The sequence below is a fragment of the Ranitomeya variabilis genome, chromosome 5, assembly GCF_051348905.1.
Source record: "Ranitomeya variabilis isolate aRanVar5 chromosome 5, aRanVar5.hap1, whole genome shotgun sequence".
Classification (NCBI taxonomy): Eukaryota; Metazoa; Chordata; class Amphibia; order Anura; family Dendrobatidae; genus Ranitomeya; species Ranitomeya variabilis.
In genome coordinates this window covers 58,051,414-58,072,271 of record NC_135236.1, presented here as the reverse complement: position 1 = coordinate 58,072,271, position 20,858 = coordinate 58,051,414, and the positions used below count along the sequence as shown (strand labels likewise).

General features: G+C 41.4%; 1 protein-coding gene across 2 annotated transcripts in view; it reads left to right on the top strand.

Annotated features, from left to right (window-relative positions):
• The window catches only part of COL5A3 (collagen type V alpha 3 chain), a 269,595-nt gene that overhangs the window by 86,570 nt on the left and 162,167 nt on the right, over nucleotides 1–20,858 (top strand). For both annotated transcript variants that reach the window (XM_077262068.1, XM_077262069.1), the window contains exon 4: nucleotides 18,493–18,655. In XM_077262068.1, the coding sequence (XP_077118183.1) occupies nucleotides 18,493–18,655 (163 nt within the window). The remainder of the gene's footprint in view (nucleotides 1–18,492; nucleotides 18,656–20,858) is intronic.

The following is a 20,858-nucleotide window of genomic DNA, read 5'->3' as shown; positions in this document are numbered from 1 at the left end:
TACTGTATATAGAGGTGTTATCAGTCATTGTACAGGAGGAGGTGAGCTGTGATATCACCTATTGTGAATGGTGGTTCCTGTGTTATCTACTGTATATAGAGGTGTTATCAGTCAGTGTACAGGAGGAGGAGGTGAGCTGTGATATCACCTATTGTGAATGGTGGATCCTGTGTTATCAACTGTGTATAAGGGTGTCACCTATTATTTTAATCCTCTGGAGATTATGAGACTTATGAAAAGTCATCTGAAAGTATGAGTCTACTATAAAACCCAGGGACTGTGTGAATATTGCAAGATTTGAGATTGAGATATATCAAAGATATAGCTGTATTAAATACAATTAAAAAACAAATGCATTTTACATAAAAAGTGATTTAAACAATAGGTGATTTCCACCCTGGACAACATCTGCAAAGAGTTTGTATGTTCTCTCCGTGTTTGCGTGGGTTTCCTCCGGGTTCTCCGGTTTCCTCCCACATTCCAAAGACATACTGATAGGGAATTTAGATTGTGAGCCCCATTGGGGACAGCGATGATAATGTGTGCAAACTGTAAAGCGCTGCGGAATATGTTAGCGCTGTATAAAAATAAAGATTATTATTATTATTATATCTGAGTGGCTTGGAAAGGAGACAGAATTAGGGTGTTATCTATGGTGACATTTTCCCTTTTGGGAAGATACTGGACATTTTTTTTATTACAATCAAAATATGAAGTTGACCTTTTATGGATAAATCTGAGTGGTTTGACTATAGAAACTGTAATATTAAGATTTGCTCTTTAATTGGTACTTAAGAATTATGATTCCTTGGTAAAAGTTGATATCTAAATTTTGCGAACAAATCATGTTTTCATGGGAATTCTGGTATAAAAACATTTGAAGTGTCGCAATTTTTTTTTTCTATATGACACAATTTTATCTCTAGTAAAGGGGAATCTTTCAGCAGGTCATCGCTATGTAATCTGACAGCAGCATGATGTAGGGACAGGAACCCTGATTCCAGCATTGTGTCACTTAGTTACTCGGTGCAGCAGTTATGATAGAATAACAGTTTTCTGTGCTGTAGATATAGCAGAGCTCGGACTGCTGAGCTCTGTATAACCCCGCCCACGCTCCTGATTGGCAGCTTTCTATATAAATTGCATTGTAATAGAAAGCAGCCAATCAGTGGTGGGGGCAGGTTTGGACCAGAAGGCACAAGACACCTAGTCCTGTAGTGATAATATCCTGCTGGTAAAACACTGATTGTATTAGAACAGAAAAACACAGCCCAAAAAATGATACATCCCTGGAATCAAGGTCTCTGCCCCTACATCGTGTAGCTCTCAGGTTCCACAACAAGACCTGCTGACAGATTCCCTTTAAAAGATGTCATCTTGTTTGGAGTTCCTATTAGCGAATACTGTATTAGTTACAGATATTACATTGAGACACAGGTTAAAGGAGCCTCTGGTTATGTCTCTGGTTAAAGGGGTCATCCAGTTAAAATAAATGATCACTTATCGATTGTATAGGTGACAACTTATTTGATAGTGGGATGCATTTTCGGTGGGTGCGCAGGAAAAGCTGTGCGCAGCGCTTGGCGGCTCTACAGGAAATCAATGGAACGGTGGTATAGCTCGACCCGTGGATAGGTGATAACTGGTTCTCACTGGACAATCCCTTTAAGGAGTCCGGATTTTATGTGTTGGCTGATTTCAGTGTTAGGCAGCAGAATTGTGAATATCGCTGACAATATAAGTAATTTCACTGCAGAAAGTTCAGGAAAGGTTCAGGAAAAAGCTGATAGCATTAGTATCATTGTCAGTGAATGCCGCCCCGGCAAGTGTACAGAAGAATGTCACCGAGGCGGATACCATCAATTTGGGAATAAATTAGAACGGAAACTTGAGGATGATTATTCCACATGAAGTAGGCCTAATGACAGTCCAGTGATATCGCAGAGCACCAAAGCATAGCGCGTCTTGGCCAACGTTGCTCCATGCCCATGCCGGAGGAAAGTGATCGCAGCATCAATAGCATGGCGCCTCATTAATAGACTAAGTCATATCTGTCATGGTTCTCAATGGCAAGAGAACGTAATTAAGCATACAAAAGGACTAGCTCTTGGAAGATGGGAACTCAAGCTGACCATGAGCTAAACCTACCGCACAACTAACAGTGGCCGGGTAGCGTGCCTACGTTTTATCCCTAGACGCCCAGCGCCAGCCGGAGAACTGACTGACCCTAGCAGAGGAAAATACAGACCTGGCTTACCTCTAGAGAAATTTTCCCCAAAAGGCAGACAGTAGCCCCCACATATATTGGCGGTGATTTTAGAGGAAAATGACATACGAAGTATGAAGATAGGTTTAGCAAATTGAGGTCCGCTTACTAGATAGTAGGAAGACAGAAAAGGGAACTTCACAGTCAGCTGAAAACCCTTTCAAAATACCATCCTGAAATTACTTTAAGACTCTAACATCAACTCATGACACCAGAGTGGCAATTTCAGCTCACAAGAGCTTCCAGCCTCAGAAATATTCAATCACAGAGAACTGGAACAAAAATGCAAAACAAACTTAGGACAACAAGTCCAACTTAGCTGATAGTAGTCTAGGAGCAGGAACATGCAACAGAAAGGCTTCTGGTAACATTGTTGGCCGGCATAGAAATGACTGAGGAGCAAGGCTAAATAGAAAACTCCCACATACTGATGGAAAACAGGTGAACAGAGGAGATGAAGCACACAAGTGCAGTACCACCAGAAACCACATGAACATCAGAGGCTGTCACCCAAGAGTTATCCTCCTGACCGTAGCCCTTCCACTTGACCAGATACTGAAGTCTCCGTCTGGAAACACGGGAGTCCAAGATCTTCTCGACAACGTACTCCAACTCACCCTCAACCAACACCGGAGCAGGAGGCTCAACGGAAGGCACAACCGGTACCTCATACCTGCGCAACAATGACCGATGGAAGACATTATGAATAGAAAAAGATGCAGGGAGGTCCAAACGAAAGGACACAGGGTTAAGAATCTCCAATATCTTGTACGGGCCGATGAACCGAGGCTTAAACGTAGGAGAAGAAACCTTCATAGGGACAAAACGAGAAGATAACCACACCAAGTCCCCAACACAAAGACGAGGACCAACACGACGACGGCGGTTGGCAAAATGCTGAGTCTTCTCCTGGGACAACTTCAAATTGTCCACCACATGCCCCCAAATCTGATGCAACCTCTCCACCACAGCATCCACTCCAGGACAATCCGAAGACTCCACCTGACCGGAAGAGAAACGAGGATGAAACCCCGAATTACAGAAGAAAGGAGAAACCAAGGTGGCAGAACTAGCCCGATTATTGAGGGCAAACTCCGCCAAGGGCAAAAAGGCAACCCAATCATCCTGATCCGCAGACACAAAACACCTCAAATAAGTCTCCAAGGTCTGATTAGTTCGCTCGGTCTGGCCATTAGTCTGAGGATAGAAAGCAGACGAAAAAGACAAATCAATGCCCATCCTAGCACAGAACGCTCGCCAAAATCTAGACACGAATTGGGTTCCCCTGTCAGAAACGATATTCTCCGGAATACCATGCAAGCGCACCACATTTTGAAAAAACAGAGGAACCAGCTCGGATGAGGAAGGCAATTTGGGCAAGGGAACCAAATGGACCATCTTAGAGAAACGGTCACACACCACCCAGATGACAGACATCTTCTGAGAAACAGGGAGATCAGAAATAAAATCCATGGAGATGTGAGTCCAAGGCCTCTTCGGAATAGGCAAAGATAACAACAATCCACTAGCCCGAGAACAACAAGGCTTGGCCCGAGCACAAACATCACAAGACTGCACAAAACCTCGCACATCTCGCGACAGGGAAGGCCACCAGAAGGACCTAGCCACCAAATCCCTGGTACCAAAGATTCCAGGATGACCTGCCAATGCAGAAGAATGGACCTCCGAGATGACTCCACTGGTCCAATCATCAGGAACAAACATTCTACCAGGCGGGCAACGATCAGGTCTATTCGCCTGAAACTCCTGCAAGACCCGTCGCAAGTCTGGGGAAACAGCAGATAATATCACTCCATCCTTAAGAATACCTGTAGGTTCAGAATTACCAGGGGAATCAGGCTCAAAACTCCTAGAAAGGGCATCCGCCTTCACATTTTTAGAACCTGGTAGGTAAGAAACCACAAAATTAAACCGAGAGAAAAATAACGACCAGCGCGCCTGTCTAGGATTCAGGCGCCTGGCAGACTCAAGATAAATCAAATTCTTGTGGTCGGTCAATACCACCACCTGATGTCTAGCCCCCTCAAGCCAATGACGCCACTCCTCAAAAGCCCACTTCATAGCCAAGAGCTCCCGATTACCAATATCATAATTTCGCTCAGCGGGCGAAAATTTACGAGAAAAGAACGCACAAGGTCTCATCACGGAGCAGTCGGAACTTTTCTGCGACAAAACCGCCCCAGCTCCGATTTCTGAAGCGTCAACCTCAACCTGAAAAGGAAGAGTAACATCAGGCTGACGCAATACAGGGGCGGAAGAAAAGCGGCGCTTAAGCTCCCGAAAGGCCTCCACAGCAGCAGGGGACCAATCAGCAACATCAGCACCCTTCTTAGTCAAATCAGTCAACGGTTTAGCAACATCAGAAAAACCAGTTATAAACCGACGATAAAAATTAGCAAAGCCCAAAAACTTCTGAAGGCTCTTAAGAGAAGAGGGTTGCGTCCAATCACAAATAGCCTGAACCTTGACAGGGTCCATCTCAATGGAAGAGGGGGAAAAAATGTACCCCAAAAACGAAATCTTTTGAACCCCAAAAACGCACTTAGAACCCTTTACACACAAGGAATTAGAGCGCAAAACCTGGAAAACCCTCCTGACCTGTTGGACATGAGAGTCCCAGTCATCCGAAAAAATCAAAATATCATCAAGATACACAATCAAAAATTTATCCAAATAATCACGGAAAATGTCATGCATAAAGGACTGAAAGACTGAAGGGGCATTTGAAAGACCAAAAGGCATTACTAAATACTCAAAATGGCCCTCAGGCGTATTAAATGCGGTTTTCCACTCATCCCCCTGCTTAATTCGCACCAAATTATACGCCCCACGAAGATCAATCTTAGAGAACCACTTGGCCCCCTTTATTCGAGCAAACAAATCAGTCAGCAGTGGCAAAGGATACTGATATTTAACCGTGATTTTATTCAAAAGCCGATAATCAATACACGGCCTCAAAGAGCCATCTTTTTTAGATACAAAGAAAAAACCGGCTCCTAAGGGAGATGACGAAGGACGAATATGTCCCTTTTCCAAGGACTCCTTAATATATTCCCGCATAGCAGCATGTTCAGGCACAGATAGATTAAATAAACGACCCTTTGGAAACTTACTGCCCGGAATCAGATCTATAGTACAATCGCAATCTCTGTGCGGAGGTAGTGAACCAAGTTTAGGCTCCTCAAAAACGTCACGATAATCAGATAAAAATTCCGGAATCTCAGAGGGAATAGATGACGAAATGGAAACCAAAGGTACGTCCCCATGAGTCCCCTGACATCCCCAGCTTAACACAGACATTGCTTTCCAGTCGAGGACTGGGTTATGAGATTGCAGCCATGGCAATCCAAGCACCAACACATCATGTAGATTATACAACACAAGGAAGCGAATAATCTCCTGGTGATCCAGATTAATACGCATAGTTACTTGTGTCCAGTATTGTGGTTTGTTACTAGCCAATGGCGTGAAGTCAATACCCTTCAGAGGTATAGGAACTTCCAGAGGCTCTAAATCAAACCCACAGCGTTTGGCAAAGGACCAATCCATAAGACTCAAAGCGGCGCCAGAGTCGACATAGGCGTCCGCGGTAATAGACGATAAAGAGCAAATCAGGGTCACAGATAGAATAAACTTAGACTGTAAAGTGCCAATTGAAACAGACTTATCAACTTTCTTAGTACGTTTAGAGCATGCTGATATAACATGAGTTGAATCACCACAATAGAAGCATAACCCATTTTTTCGCCTAAAATTCTGTCGTTCGCTTCTGGACAGAATTCTATCACATTGCATAATCTCTGGCGCCTTCTCAGTAGACACCGCCAAATGGTGCACAGGTTTGCGCTCCCGCAAACGCCGATCAATCTGAATAGCCATTGTCATGGACTCATTCAGACCTGTAGGCACAGGGAACCCCACCATAACATCTTTAATGGCATCAGAGAGACCCTCTCTGAATTTCGCCGCCAGGGCGCACTCATTCCACTGAGTAAGCACAGACCACTTACGAAATTTTTGGCAGTATATTTCAGCCTCATCTTGCCCTTGAGACAGGGCCATTAAGGCTTTTTCAGCCTGAATCTCTAAATGAGGTTCCTCATAAAGCAACCCCAAAGCCAGGAAAAACGCATCCACATTGAGCAACGCAGGATCCCCTGGTGCCAAAGCAAATGCCCAATCCTGAGGGTCGCCCCGAAGCAAGGAAATTACAATCCTGACCTGCTGTGCAGGATCTCCAGCGGAGCGAGATCTCAGAGACAAAAATAATTTACAATTATGTTTGAAATTCTGGAAGCGAGATCTATCCCCAGAGAAAAATTCAGGTAAAGGAATTCTAGGTTCAGATGTAGGAGCATGAATAACGAAATCCTGTAAGCTTTGAACCTTCATAGCGAGATTATTCAAACCTGTAGCTAAACTCTGTGGATCCATATTAATCAGGTGAAATCAGAACCATTCAAGGATTAGAAGGAGAGAGAGACGAAGGCTGCAGTAAGCAGAGATGCTAGTGAATCAACTAATGAGCAAACTCAGGAAAAAAAAAAAAAAAAAATTCTCTGCAGACTTCTTTTCTCTCCTTTCTTCTGCCAATTATTTTAACCCTTGGCCGGCCAAACTGTCATGGTTCTCAATGGCAAGAGAACGTAATTAAGCATACAAAAGGACTAGCTCTTGGAAGATGGGAACTCGAGCTGACCATGAGCTAAACCTACCGCACAACTAACAGTGGCCGGGTAGCGTGCCTACGTTTTATCCCTAGACGCCCAGCGCCAGCCGGAGAACTAACTGACCCTAGCAGAGGAAAATACAGACCTGGCTTACCTCTAGAGAAATTTTCCCCAAAAGGCAGACAGTAGCCCCCACATATATTGGCGGTGATTTTAGAGGAAAATGACATACGAAGTATGAAGTTAGGTTTAGCAAATTGAGGTCCGCTTACTAGATAGTAGGAAGACAGAAAAGGGAACTTCACAGTCAGCTGAAAACCCTTTCAAAATACCATCCTGAAATTACTTTAAGACTCTAACATCAACTCATGACACCAGAGTGGCAATTTCAGCTCACAAGAGCTTCCAGCCTCAGAAATATTCAATCACAGAGAACTGGAACAAAAATGCAAAACAAACTTAGGACAACAAGTCCAACTTAGCTGATAGTAGTCTAGGAGCAGGAACATGCAACAGAAAGGCTTCTGGTAACATTGTTGGCCGGCATAGAAATGACTGAGGAGCAAGGCTAAATAGAAAACTCCCACATACTGATGGAAAACAGGTGAACAGAGGAGATGAAGCACACAAGTGCAGTACCACCAGAAACCACCGGGGGAGCCCAGAAACCAAATTCACAACACATATCAGTAGCAATGAGGAAGTTCTGCTACCAGACCCAAACTTTAGTTCAAAGTTCGGTTCGGTACCCGAACTGTACCCAAACTTGAACCGGTACTCCGAACATTGCAATGCACTTCCGGGCGAAGTCCATGTTTGGCATTTAACACAGTAACTGTTCGGTACGAAACTTGGGGTCGCTCATCTCTACTCATGAGGGCATCTTCTACACCTCTGAAGACCTCCTAAATGTGTACCAAGGATATTTTCTAGCTCTTCCAGGTTTTGACCCATAGCAAAACCAAAAAGTGTCTCTCCTGTCGCCCAGGTATGTGCATCATTCTATTATAGGAACTCATCAATCTTTGACCCCTCCATACTGTCCTTTGTGCGCCCCCTATCTGGCACTGAAGCGCTTACCCATGACATTGTAACTCTGTCTATACCTAGAGATTGTTTACACAGTGCCTTAGCTATAGGGGGTGCATACGATGCAGTCGCATTAGACCCTTTGTACCTGGAAACACCCAAAGGTGGTTTTGCTATTGGCCATTGGAACATGGTGGTCCCATGTTATTTTTTTCTTGGGTGTCCCCAATTTTTATAACCAGTAAAGCCTAAGTATACAGCTTTGAGCTGATATTGATAGTCTGGGAAGTTCCATGTGCATTACCCCCTTCCAAGGCTATAAACATTTTCCCCCAGCTGTTCGCTTTCCCTCTGCTGGTTAATTAAATTTTGGGGAATCCCATGCCATTTTTTTCAGAAATGTATTTATTTATTACGAAAATACATGTGCAGTAAGCTACACACGCAAAACACTGATTACATATGTCAATCACACCTTTCTATCTATCCAATATATATATACTGTTTATATATATATATATATATATATATATATATATATATATATATATATATATATATATATATATATTGCATGACACTCGTCTGACTTTTCAGGAATAACATCGGACCAATTTTTAACGGTGATGGGTATGGGCCCTAAGGGGTCCAATCTTTTGGACTTTTGTTCCTACTGAGAACCTGCAGGATCTTAATCTCAGACCGAACATCTCCTGCTGCTGATCCTGGAAATATGAGTCATCATCCAAGGGATTGGACTGACGGGAGAGGTCAACAGCCCCAGAACTCTGATTGCTAAATGCACAGAGACAAGGGAAGAATAATTATGACGACCGACTTTTCCTTGAAGTTAGAAATTTCTTCCTCTGGAAGAACAGAAGCAATGTTTACATGTAGAGTCCATTATGAAACCAAGGGACAACTTCCTGACAGCTGGAAATGAATTGGGTTGAAAAGAAATCAGTTTCTGGAAAAAATGGAGAGAAGGCTTATTGGGGAATATGTCGTAAGCAAGCAATTATCTAGACAATGAATTACACATAATTCCCAAAGCCATAAGCTGTTATGGCAACAATGGCTACTTCTGTTTCCAATTCTGGAAAGAGTATGGTCGATGTTCATGATAAAGCACAGAACAACCTGTCTAGGGGAACTTGAAGAAAAGTAGGGAGTAGACAGCTTGTTCAAGCTTATCTAGGTCCTTCTGAACCCTTTCTCTATCTTTTCTAGTGTTAGCTATCCCTCCTAGCTTTGCATCGTCTGCAAATTTGATTAGTTTACCTTCAGTTCACTTATTTAGGTCATTTATAAAAATATTGAACAACACTGGGGCCAGGACAGAGACTTGTGGTACCCAACTTAAAACACTCTTCCAATTGGATGTGCAACCATTTATTACCACTCTTTGAGTATGATCACTGAGCCAGTTATGAATCCACCTAATCGTAGCCTTGTCAATCCCACACTTGTTCATTTTTTCAATAAGGATAGTAGAGATACTTTATCAAATGCTTTGCTGAAGTCAAGATATACTGCATCTACCGCATTTCCCTGATCCACCCAGTCAGTGATTCCACCATAGAAGGAAATTAGATTAGTCTGGCATGATTTATATGCTGCAAACCCATGCTGGCTCTGGTTAATTACTGTATTCTTATCAAAATCCTTACATTTGTGCTGTTTAATAATTTGTTCAAACATCTTTCCTGGTATAGAAGTAAGGCTCACTTGTCTGTACTTTCCTGGCTCCTGTAATTTTCCTAATCTCTGTTTGATACCGTAAAAAAAGTTTATGTTAGCGTGCAGTGGTGAGGGCCCCATTTTCTCTTTAAATTACTATTGGACTATTTCCTGGTGAGCACCATCGAGATGGTTAATCAGCTGCTGAATCAAGTTAGTTTCATCATTGCTCCTCCAAACATACTTATATTTCTGGTACTGGAAAAACCACTGCTGGAGATATCAGTGTTCATGTGTGTAATACTTGTGGCAACTGTGTGCCTCCCGTGTTCTGCATCAGTACCACACATATCGGCGCCTGGGAATCAGCGGTACTCTTTGCGATGTACCCCGGTGCCAGGTGAAGACACATCACATCACTGTCCTCTGCTCACGCTGTTATCAGCGCTTGCAAGAGACAATGCTGAAAGCTGTATTCAACTGATAACAGTGAGAGCAGGCGGCGGCTGATGGGGTATTCATCAGGCGCCGCCTGAGCTATAAATAAATAAGTAAAAATAACGGTGTGGGTTTCCCTGTATTTTTGATAACCAGCCAGGCAAAACTGACAGCTGAGGGATGCAACCCTCAGCTGTCAGTTTTGGCAAGGTTGGTTATCAAGAACAGAGGGGTCCCAATGCTGTTTTCTTAAATTATTTAAATAAATAATTAAAACAAACGACACGGGGTCCCCATAATTTTTGACAGCCAGCCAAGTTAAAGCAGACAGCCGGTATTCTCAGGCTGGTATTCTCAGGCTGGTAAGGGGCCATGGAAATTAGCTCCCACTAGCCTAAAAATTGCAGCCCACAGCTGCCCCAGAAAAGGCGCATCTATCATTTAATAAATAATCTCGATAACCAGATTGATATTTCTATCAGCCACTATCTGCTCTCACTGTTATCAAATGAATACAACTCTCAACATTCTCCCCTGCTGGCGCTGATCGCTGGTAGAGCAGGGGAGAATGATGAGAGCTGTCTTCAACACCTGATGCCGGGGAACAGCGCGAACAGCACCACTGCTTCTCAGGCGCCGGTACATGTCACACAGATGACATACAGAGGTCATCCGTGTGCCATTCGTGTGTGGGACATTTTGTGGACCGCGCTGCTGTTAAAAAGCGGACATGTCATAGTATTTTGCCACAGACACACACGGTCCGTGGAAACACACTGGCGTGCACAGACTCATTCACATAAATGGGTCTAGGTGTGTAAGTGTCTCCGGTACTTGTGAAAACTGTCACCACATGTACAAAATACACTGATGCCTTAGAGAGGCCTAAGAGAGACACCCTCCTGCTTTATATATATATATATATATATATATATATATATATATATATATATATATATATGTTCAATCGTCCTACATAAGAAAAAACCCTCTGAGAAATGGACCCAAGCTTGAAGATGCAAGGATACCCCTTATTCATGGATGCTTATGAGCAGGTACAGACTAGGCCAGGGACACCCCCCTTAGTACTAAAACGAGCACTGGAAGGACACCCCTTCCACGGAGCCAAGGGAGTGTGTCTTCTCGTATAAATAAACTGGATTAGATAAACCAGAGATATCACGCTGGTATGAATGTCCTACTGGATAAGAAGAGACGCCCCTCTCTGACAGAAAATAAATATAGCAAAATAAGACTTAAAATAAATGGTGGGCCTGCATGGTCCTTGAAATGACAAAAAACTGAGAGGAGAAAAACCACATGGGAGGATCGTAGGTGGTATTTTATATACTATGTGTGCTAATATGATTGCTAGGTGGGCAGTGCTAGGACAGAGGCGAGAGGCAAAATATTCCACATAGGATGCCTAACGACAAATTATGGTATATTCTTGATAGTGATGGGACAGCGTGCTCGATACTGCTTGGTACTCGGTGGTACTCAACACAGTATTAGCCCAAACGATTTGGATTAGGAAATGGGGCCTTGTGCCTGCATGCCAATATTAGCCCAAACAATTTGGATTAGTAAATGTGACCTCCTGAGTCCTGACTGCACCCCAATATTATCCCTAATGATTTAGATTAGCCAATGGGGCCTCCTGGCTGCACCTCAATATTAGCCCTAACAATTTTGCATAGGAAATGGGGCCTCCTGTCTGCATCCTAATGTCATCACAATTGATTTGGATTAGGAAATGGGGCCTCCTGAGTCCTGACTGCATCACAGTATTAGCCCAAACTATTTGGATTAGGAAATGGGGCGTGGTGCCTGCACCCCAATACTAGCCCAAATGATTTTGATTAGTGAATGTGACCTCCTAAGTCCTGAATGCAACACAAAAAATCGGGCCTGGTGACTGCACCCCAATATTAGCCCTAATGATTTTCATTAGCAAATGGGGCCTCCTGACTGCACACCAATATTAGCCCAAACAATGTTGATTAGGAAATGGGGCCTCCTGTCTGCACCCCCAATATTAGCCCTAACAATTTTGATTAGTAAATGGAGTCTGATCCCTGCACCTTAATATTGTCCCTATTTTGATTAGGAAATGGGGCCTCCTGTTTCCACCCCAATATTGGCCCTTTCCTTCCTGGAAAATGAACTGGTTGTCATGGGCCAGTTGAATGGCCACCAAAGTCTCCCAATCTGACCCCCTTAGACTTTTATCTTTGGGGTCATCTGAAGGCAATTGTCTATCCAGTGATGATATGAGATGTGCAGCATCTGAAACAATGGATACTGGAAGCCTGTGCTAGCATTTCTTCTGCGGTGTTGCTATCAGTGTGTCAAGAGTGGGAGAAGAGGGTTGCATTGACAATCCAACACAATAGGCAGCACTTTGAACACATTTTCTAAGTGGTCATAAACTTGTAAATAACTCATGAAAGAATAAAGTTATGTTAAAACCAAGCACACCATTGTTTTTCTTGTCAAATTCTCAATAAGTTTAATGTGTCACATGACGCTCTTCCCATTGGAAAAAAGTAAAGTTGGATCCACAATGACCGACTTCAAAAAAATTGCTGCCATGGTCATCACCCATCTTGAAAAGTTTTCCCCCTCCCATATACTAATGTGCCACAAACAGGAAGTTGATATCACCAAATATTCCCATTTTATTTAGGTGTATCCATATAAATGGCATTTTAGTGCTCGCTCATAACTTATACTTGTACTTAGGGGGCAGGATTATAGTAGCTATATTCTTGTACATAGGAGCAGTATTATAGTAGTTATATTCTTGTACATAGGAGCAGTATTATAGTAGTTATATTCTTGTACATAGGGGCAGTATTATAGCAGTTATACTCCTGTACATAGGGGCAGCATTATAGTAGTTATATTCTTGTACATAGGAGGCAGTATTATAGTAGTTATATTCTTGTACAAAGGAGGCAGCATTGCAGTAGTTATATTCTTGAACATAGGGAGCAGTACTATAGTAGTTATATTCTTGTACATAGGGGCAGTATTATAGTAGTTATATTCTTGTACATAGGAGCAGTATTATAGTAGTTATATTCTTTATATTCTTGTACATGGGGCAGTACTATAGTAGATATATTTTTGTACATGGGAGCAGTGAGCAGTATTATAGTAGTTATATTCTTGTACATGGGGCAGTACTATAGTAGATATATTCTTGTACATAGGAGCAGTATTATAGTAGTTATATTCTTGTACATAGGGAGCAGTATTATAGTAGTTATATTCTTGTGCATAGGGGCAGTATTATAGTAGTTATATTCTTGAACATAGGGAGCAGTACTATAGTAGTTATATTCTTGTACATAGGGGCAGTATTATAGTAGTTATATTCTTGTACATAGGAGCAGTATTATAGTAGTTATATTCTTGTACATAGGGGCAGTATTATAGTAGTTATATTCTTGTACAAAGGAGGCAGCACTGCAGTAGTTATATTCTTGAACATAGGGAGCAGTACTATAGTAGTTATATTCTTGTACATAGGGGCAGTATTATAGTAGTTATATTCTTGTACATAGGAGCAGTATTATAGTAGTTATATTCTTGTACATAGGAGCAGTATTATAGTAGTTATATTCTTGTACATAGGAGCAGTATTATAGTAGTTATATTCTTGTACATAGGGGCAGTATTATAGTAGTTATATTCTTGTACAAAGGAGGCAGCACTGCAGTAGTTATATTCTTGAACATAGGGAGCAGTACTATAGTAGTTATATTCTTGTACATAGGGGCAGTGTTATAGTAGTTATATTCTTGTACATGGGGCAGTACTATAGTAGATATATTCTTGCACATAGGAGCAGTATTATAGTAGTTATATTCTTGTACATAGGGGCAGTATTATAGTAGTTATATTCTTGTACATAGGGGCAGTATGATAGTAGTATTATTCTTGTACATAGGAGCAGTATTATAGTAGTTATATTCTTGTAAATAGGGGCAGTATTATAGTAGTTATATTCTTGTACATAGCAGGCAGTATTATAGTAGTTATATTCTTGTACATAAGGGCAGTATTATAGTAGTTATATTCTTGTACATAGCAGGCAGTATTATAGTAGTTATAGTCTTGTAAATAGGGGCAGTATTATAGTAGTTATATTCTTGTACATAGCAGGCAGTATTATAGTAGATATATTCTTGTACATAGGGGCAGTATTATAGTAGTTATATTCTTGTACATAGGGACAGTATTATAGTGGTTATATTCTTGTACATAGGAGCAGTATTATAGTGGTTATATTCTTGTACATAGGAGCAGTATTATAGTAGTTATATTCTTGTACATAGGGGACAGTATTATAGTAGTTATATTCTTGTACATAGGGACAGTATTATAGTGGTTATATTCTTGTACATAGGGGCAGTAATATAGTAGTTATATTCTTGTACATAGGGAGCAGTTTTATAGTAGTTATATTCTTGTACATAGGGACAGTATTATAGTGGTTATATTCTTGTACATAGGGGCAGTATTATAGTAGTTATATTCTTGTACATAGGGAGCAGTTTTATAGTAGTTATATTCTTGTACATAGGGACAGTATTATAGTGGTTATATTCTTGTACATAGGGGCAGTATTATAGTAGTTATATTCTTGTACATAGGGGCAGTATTATAGTAGTTATATTCTTGTACATAGTGAGCAGTTTTATAGTAGTTATATTCTTGTACATAGGGACAGTATTATAGTAGTTATATTCTTGTACATAGGAGGCAGTATTATAGTAGTTATATTCTTGTACATAGGGGCAGTATTATAGTAGTTATATTCTTGTACATAGGGAGCAGTATTATAGTAGTTATATTCTTGTACATAGGGAGCAGTATTATAGTAGTTATATTCTTGTACATAGGGGCAGTATTATAGTAGTTATATTCTTGTACATAGGGGCAGTATTATAGTAGTTATATTCTTGTACATAGGAGGCAGTATTATAGTAGTTATATTCTTGTACATAGGGGCAGTATTATAGTAGTTATATTCTTGTACATAGGGAGCAGTATTATAGTAGTTATATTCTTGTACATAGGGAGCAGTATTATAGTAGTTATATTCTTGTACATAGGGGCAGTATTATAGTAGTTATATTCTTGTACATAGGGGCAGTATTATAGTAGTTATATTTTTGTACATAGAAGTATTAGATTAACACTAAATGTCCGTAGTAGGATAATGTGCCCAATTGACACTCTCAAAACTATACACAACAATATCCATAGGGTACAATAGTCCCTGGATAATGAGAGAAATAGGCAAAAAAATTTACTTATAAAAATATATTTTATTAAATAAATTAAAACCTAATCAGTAAACAGGGCTGAAATAACCTCCATAAGGAGGGACAACGCCTAGACACAAGAGAAAAATATATGCATATAACCAAACAATCACTAGATACTCCCACAATAAATACCAAAGTGGCAAGTGACAACAAATAAATAGATATACATGTACAAAGACTACTATGGTAAAGCTCTGTCTATCTAATCCTCTCAGTATACGGGGCGCCGGTATAATCCCCAGCAGGCAATATGGCAAAGTGCAGTGTAAACAATATGAGACTGTCAAGCTAGGATGTATCAAAGATTACTCTGCCAGTGCTATAATATAGTAGATACTAGTAGCAAAAATGACAGTCTTAGGCTACTTTCACACTAGCGTTAACTGCAATACGTCGCAAATGCGTCGTTTTGCCGAAAAAAACGCATCCTGCAAAAGTGCTTGCAGGATGCGTTTTTTCTCCATTGACTAACATTAGTGACGCATTTGCGACGCATTGCCACACGTCGCAATCGTCGTGCGACGGTTGCGCCGTGCTGTGGCGGACCGTCGGGACCCAAAAACTTTACATGTAATGTTTTTTGCTCCCGACGGTTCGCTTTTTCCGACCGCGCATGCGCGGCCGGAACTCCGCCCCCACCTCCCCGCACTTCCCCGCACCTCACAATGGGGCAGCGGATGCACTGGAAAAATGCATCCGCTGCACCCGTTGTGCGGCGGAGACAACGCTAGCGTCGGGGACCTCGGCCCGATGCACGGCGACGGGCCGAGCCCGACGCTAGTGTGAAAGAAGCCTAAGTGAAGTAATAAGATTGGCCACACGGTGGTGAATTAGCCAGTACTGCTGCCAATGGATAGACAGACAATCATGCAGGAGCTTACCGCAAGTAGTGCCCTGTGTCTGGTGTCCTGCCCGACGGGCGCCGTTTCGCTGATCGCTTCTTCCGGGGGCGTAGTCTTTGTACATGTATATCTATTTATTTGTTGTCACTTGCCACTTTGGTATTTATTGTGGGAGTATCTAGTGATTGTTTGGTTATATGCATATATTTTTCTCTTGTGTCTAGGCGTTGTCCCTCCTTTGGAGGTTATTTCAGCCCTGTTTACTGATTAGGTTTTAATTTATTTAATAAAATATATTTTTACAAGTAAATTTTTTTGCCTATTTCTCTCATTATCCAGGGACTATTGTACCCTATGGATATTGTTGTGTATAGAAGTATTACAGCAGTTATATTCTTATACATATAGATAGTTACAAATTACAATAATAAGAATCTGACACTCATTAGAAAATGATATTGTCTCAGAATGTGAAGTATCTGACAAAACACATAAGACATTCTCTGGATTTAGAATGTTGTGTAGCAGGTAACAGCATGCCAACAGTCTAACAGATGAGTGTCACGCTTTTAAAGATGATAGTAGGATATTATTTTTGTTAAGAGGCTTTCCTCCATAGATAAAGACCAGATGGTGTGTCTCCACAGACTATTTATCTCCACTTTACTTCAAAGTTATTTTTTCTCCAACACTATTTCACTTTGGAAAAAATTCCAGATCTGCATTGGCCTGATCATGTATTACAATTCTCACAATCTAATAATGCAGGTTTAAGCAAATATACTGAGAGCAAAACCAAAAAAATGAGCCAAAGCATAAATTGATATACATGCAACATATAAGAACATCACTAGCGGACACAGACCGAAACGGGCCCCTGTGCAAGAACAGTATATGGGCCCTTTACAGTCCAAGAGTTCATGATAGTGCAAAATTTCACCTACATTTTAAGTGGAAATGGGCCCCATTACCTCTTGGGCCCCTGTGTGGCCGCACAGGTTGCACCAATGATGTGTCTGCCCCTGAAGAGCATGTTCACACTGTGGCCATTTAACTGACAAAACCATAGCGAATACCAAGATAGACATAAAATGAGCAGATACCCTGCTGTAAGTAAATAGGGAACAGAAATAACATACGGTACTTAGTAAACACTGTTTTTTATTTTAAAAAAAAAGCATAAAAGCCATCCCACATCAACAAGGTATAGCCCAATAGCATATAGTATTAAATCCTCACCTAATTTCAGATGGCCTCAATGTAGATGGGGGCAGTGCGGGCCCGGAGTCCGACTGGTTGGACACCTGGACATGGGAAACCATATAAATGAAATGTCTAGCTCAAAAAGGGAGCCACACTCCTGTTTGTAAAAAGTGCAAAAAAACTACAGTAAAACCAAAGAAATGAGCCGGAGCATAAGTTGAACTACATGAAATATATAACAGCATGTTCACTCTGTGGCCATTTAGGGCCATCCTGATTGGAGTACACCTTGTCCCAGTTGGATGGCTTTTACATTTTTTAATCAAAAATAGTGTTTACCAAGTACTCTATTTTATTTGTATGTACTATTACTATTTACTTACTTACATATTGTAGGGTACATGCTCATTTTGTTTCTATCTTAGTTTTTTTTTATCTTTAGGCAGAACTTTGTACAAAGGAGTTTGCTGGAACTAGAGGGGTCCTTGACCATCAATATTTTAATATGGAATCCCTGTAAATTTTGGCCAATTCCACCGTTAATTCTGTTACACTGGCCCCCACCAGTCATGGTACATTTATAATACTGGTATTATCTTTTTTAGCCTTTGGACTCTTTCAGTCACCTGGGCACTGATAATACTGTAACAGGGGCCCCCATGTACTATGTCACTATATATTGGTTAATATGTGGCAGAGAGGCCTTTGGGCCCCTTTACTCACCAGGACTTAGGTACAACTGCCTACCACTTCTGAATCCTCTATAGCTGCCTTAGATGTACAACTCAGTCAAACTTTAAATTATGGCTTCTTTCACTTTTATCACTCAAACACTGTGCAAATTGCAGCTGCATCCCCCTCCTCCTCTCTCCTGCCTGTCTTCTTTGTGTATGTATATGGTATATCATGTTTTTTTTCCCAACTGATGTTTTAATTTATTTTATGTGTTAATATTTCCCACGAATATGAACCTCATAATTATCATTCATTGTTTCCTATAGGTGGCATCGAATCGGACTTAGCGTAGAAGGAAAAAATGTGACGATGGTGGTCGACTGTGAGAAGAAGCAGACCCATTTCCTGGACCGTGGTGATGATCCTATCATTAGCACAGATGGCGTCACTCTGTTTGGGACACGACTACTTGACGAGGAGGTCTTTGAGGTAGGTTTTGAAAACAAGAAGGCCTTTAGAGTTCAGGGGCATTTTACTTTAAAAACTTGAGTGTAGTAGGGTAAAAATTTACTTTGGAGTTTCCCTCGTTGTGTAGGTAGTTTCAATTCAATGGTATTTAAAGGATTATCCACACAATTGTATTATTTTTCACAAAGCACAATATCAGCATAACTATATCCCAATATTATGTCTCCTACTTGTACCTTTGTGCTTTTGCCCCTTTGTGTTTGCAGCTGCAGAGAGCTGAATCGGTTGTCCTTTCATTCTCTGCTAAAATTACAATTTCCTGCAGCACCCTGCTTTTACTCAGTGCTGCAGTTCCCCTCCCTCTGCTCTCCTCTGTGCTGGACATTCCACTGGTGGTTTGTGGGGTCATTTGGATCATGAGGCTTCTCTGTGTCTAACAAATGGTTTGTAGCCAAGTATTAGATAGCCTTACTCTTAGATCTCTTCCTCCAGAGATGCTATGCTGCGCTCTGAGCCCAGTGTGAGCACATCACATCTGATTTCTGGGCTGCAGGCAGAACACAGTTGTGCTGGCAGCCTGATAGAAAATCATTATGTGAAACTACGCATTCGCAGTTTCCTCTCTCAAGCGCCACCAGATCAACACAGCACAGTTCACCTGAGGTTGGAGCTCAGAAATCACTTGAGGGAACTACGCATGCACGGTTCCATGAAGCCATGAAGGAGTGCCATACAATGTAATATGATGTGGTTCCAAACACTTGACGACGCAAAGTTATTGAGGTATTAGCGTCCATACCATAATAAAATATATTATGTGCTCAAAAGAAGCATAGCATATATATTAGAGATGAGAAAATCTATTCAAGAATTGAATTCTCCTCAAATTTTACCAAAAATTTAAATTCTCCAGAAATCAATTTTTTTATGATTTTTTTTGGCAAATTCAGCAAAGTGTCCGAAATGCCCTAGGAATCGCCATTTTGCTGAATTGAAGTGAGCAAAAAGGCGGGAAAATAATTACTATCTTCACTCCATTGTCCGATGCTCTGCAACTCCTCCCGAGTCTTCATCCTCAATCTTCACTCGGCACTGCGCCTCTGGCGGTGGGTAGGCCTCTGATGTTAAGACGGGTGTTGTGCCATTGCGACGACGTCTGGCATAATGTGATGACCCGAGTCACCCAAGGCCTTGGATCATGTGAGCGTTCTCTGGCATCTTCTTTAGTTATCCTTAGTCGGTGCCAGAAGCCCTGAATGTATGCTTAGTCAGCACCTCAAGTGGCAGGCGTCATTACGCGGGTGGCCTGAAGTTTGCATCGGGCGATGCACGTTGTGACGGCCTGATGAACGTCGCTGACTAGACCTTGGGAAATGAGCATCGTGGCATTCTGTTATTGTAAATTCTGAGGCCTACTTCGCTCCGGAAGCCCCAGCACTGACTGAAGACAATAAAAGAAGATGCAAGAGAACTCATGGAACACCAGACAGCGAGCCGTGGTGGCAGGACATGTAAGCGGCAAGGTGAGTGTTTTTTATTTTTTCACACCACGTTTATTATGCTCTAGATAACTTGGATAACTTCAAAGTGAATTTAATTTTTCTGCCAAATTTGAATTTCAGCAGATTGTCTCACTTTTAATATATTGGAATTTATGAACCCTTTGCCAGTTAGGCTACTGCACATGTCTATTGGCTCCGAGGCCATGTCGTGCTACTCCCAGCTTCCAGATAAGTCATGTTATTTTGGCTTAATTATGCCAGCATAGTATATGATAACCCATGATTATTCTACAGGCTTTAGAATTATTGTAAACTCTTTGATTATGATTACTAATTAATTTATTTAAAAAAAAAACATTTAAAGAGGACTTGTTACTTGCTCACAAAAATTGAGCAAAATACCTGATTCTGACTCTCTTTTCCGTTTTGTGCTGCATTGCTCCATTGCTGAGATATTTACATTTGATCCTTTGGAGCTCAGTATGGGAAATCTCTTCTTTTCAGAGCAACTGGGTGTTTCTTCCCAGGCTTCACTGAGGGAGTACACTTTCACCCCTGCCTTCCAGATGCTACCAATTACAGCTCAACAGCTTCTGAGACCACAGGCCTGCTAGCTCAAATGCCAAACTGGGATTGCCAGCACCTGGGAGGAAGGGGTGAAGCCTACGCCACCAAAGAAGACCGTGAAGAAACGCCCAGTTATTCGGCTAGCAAGAGATTTC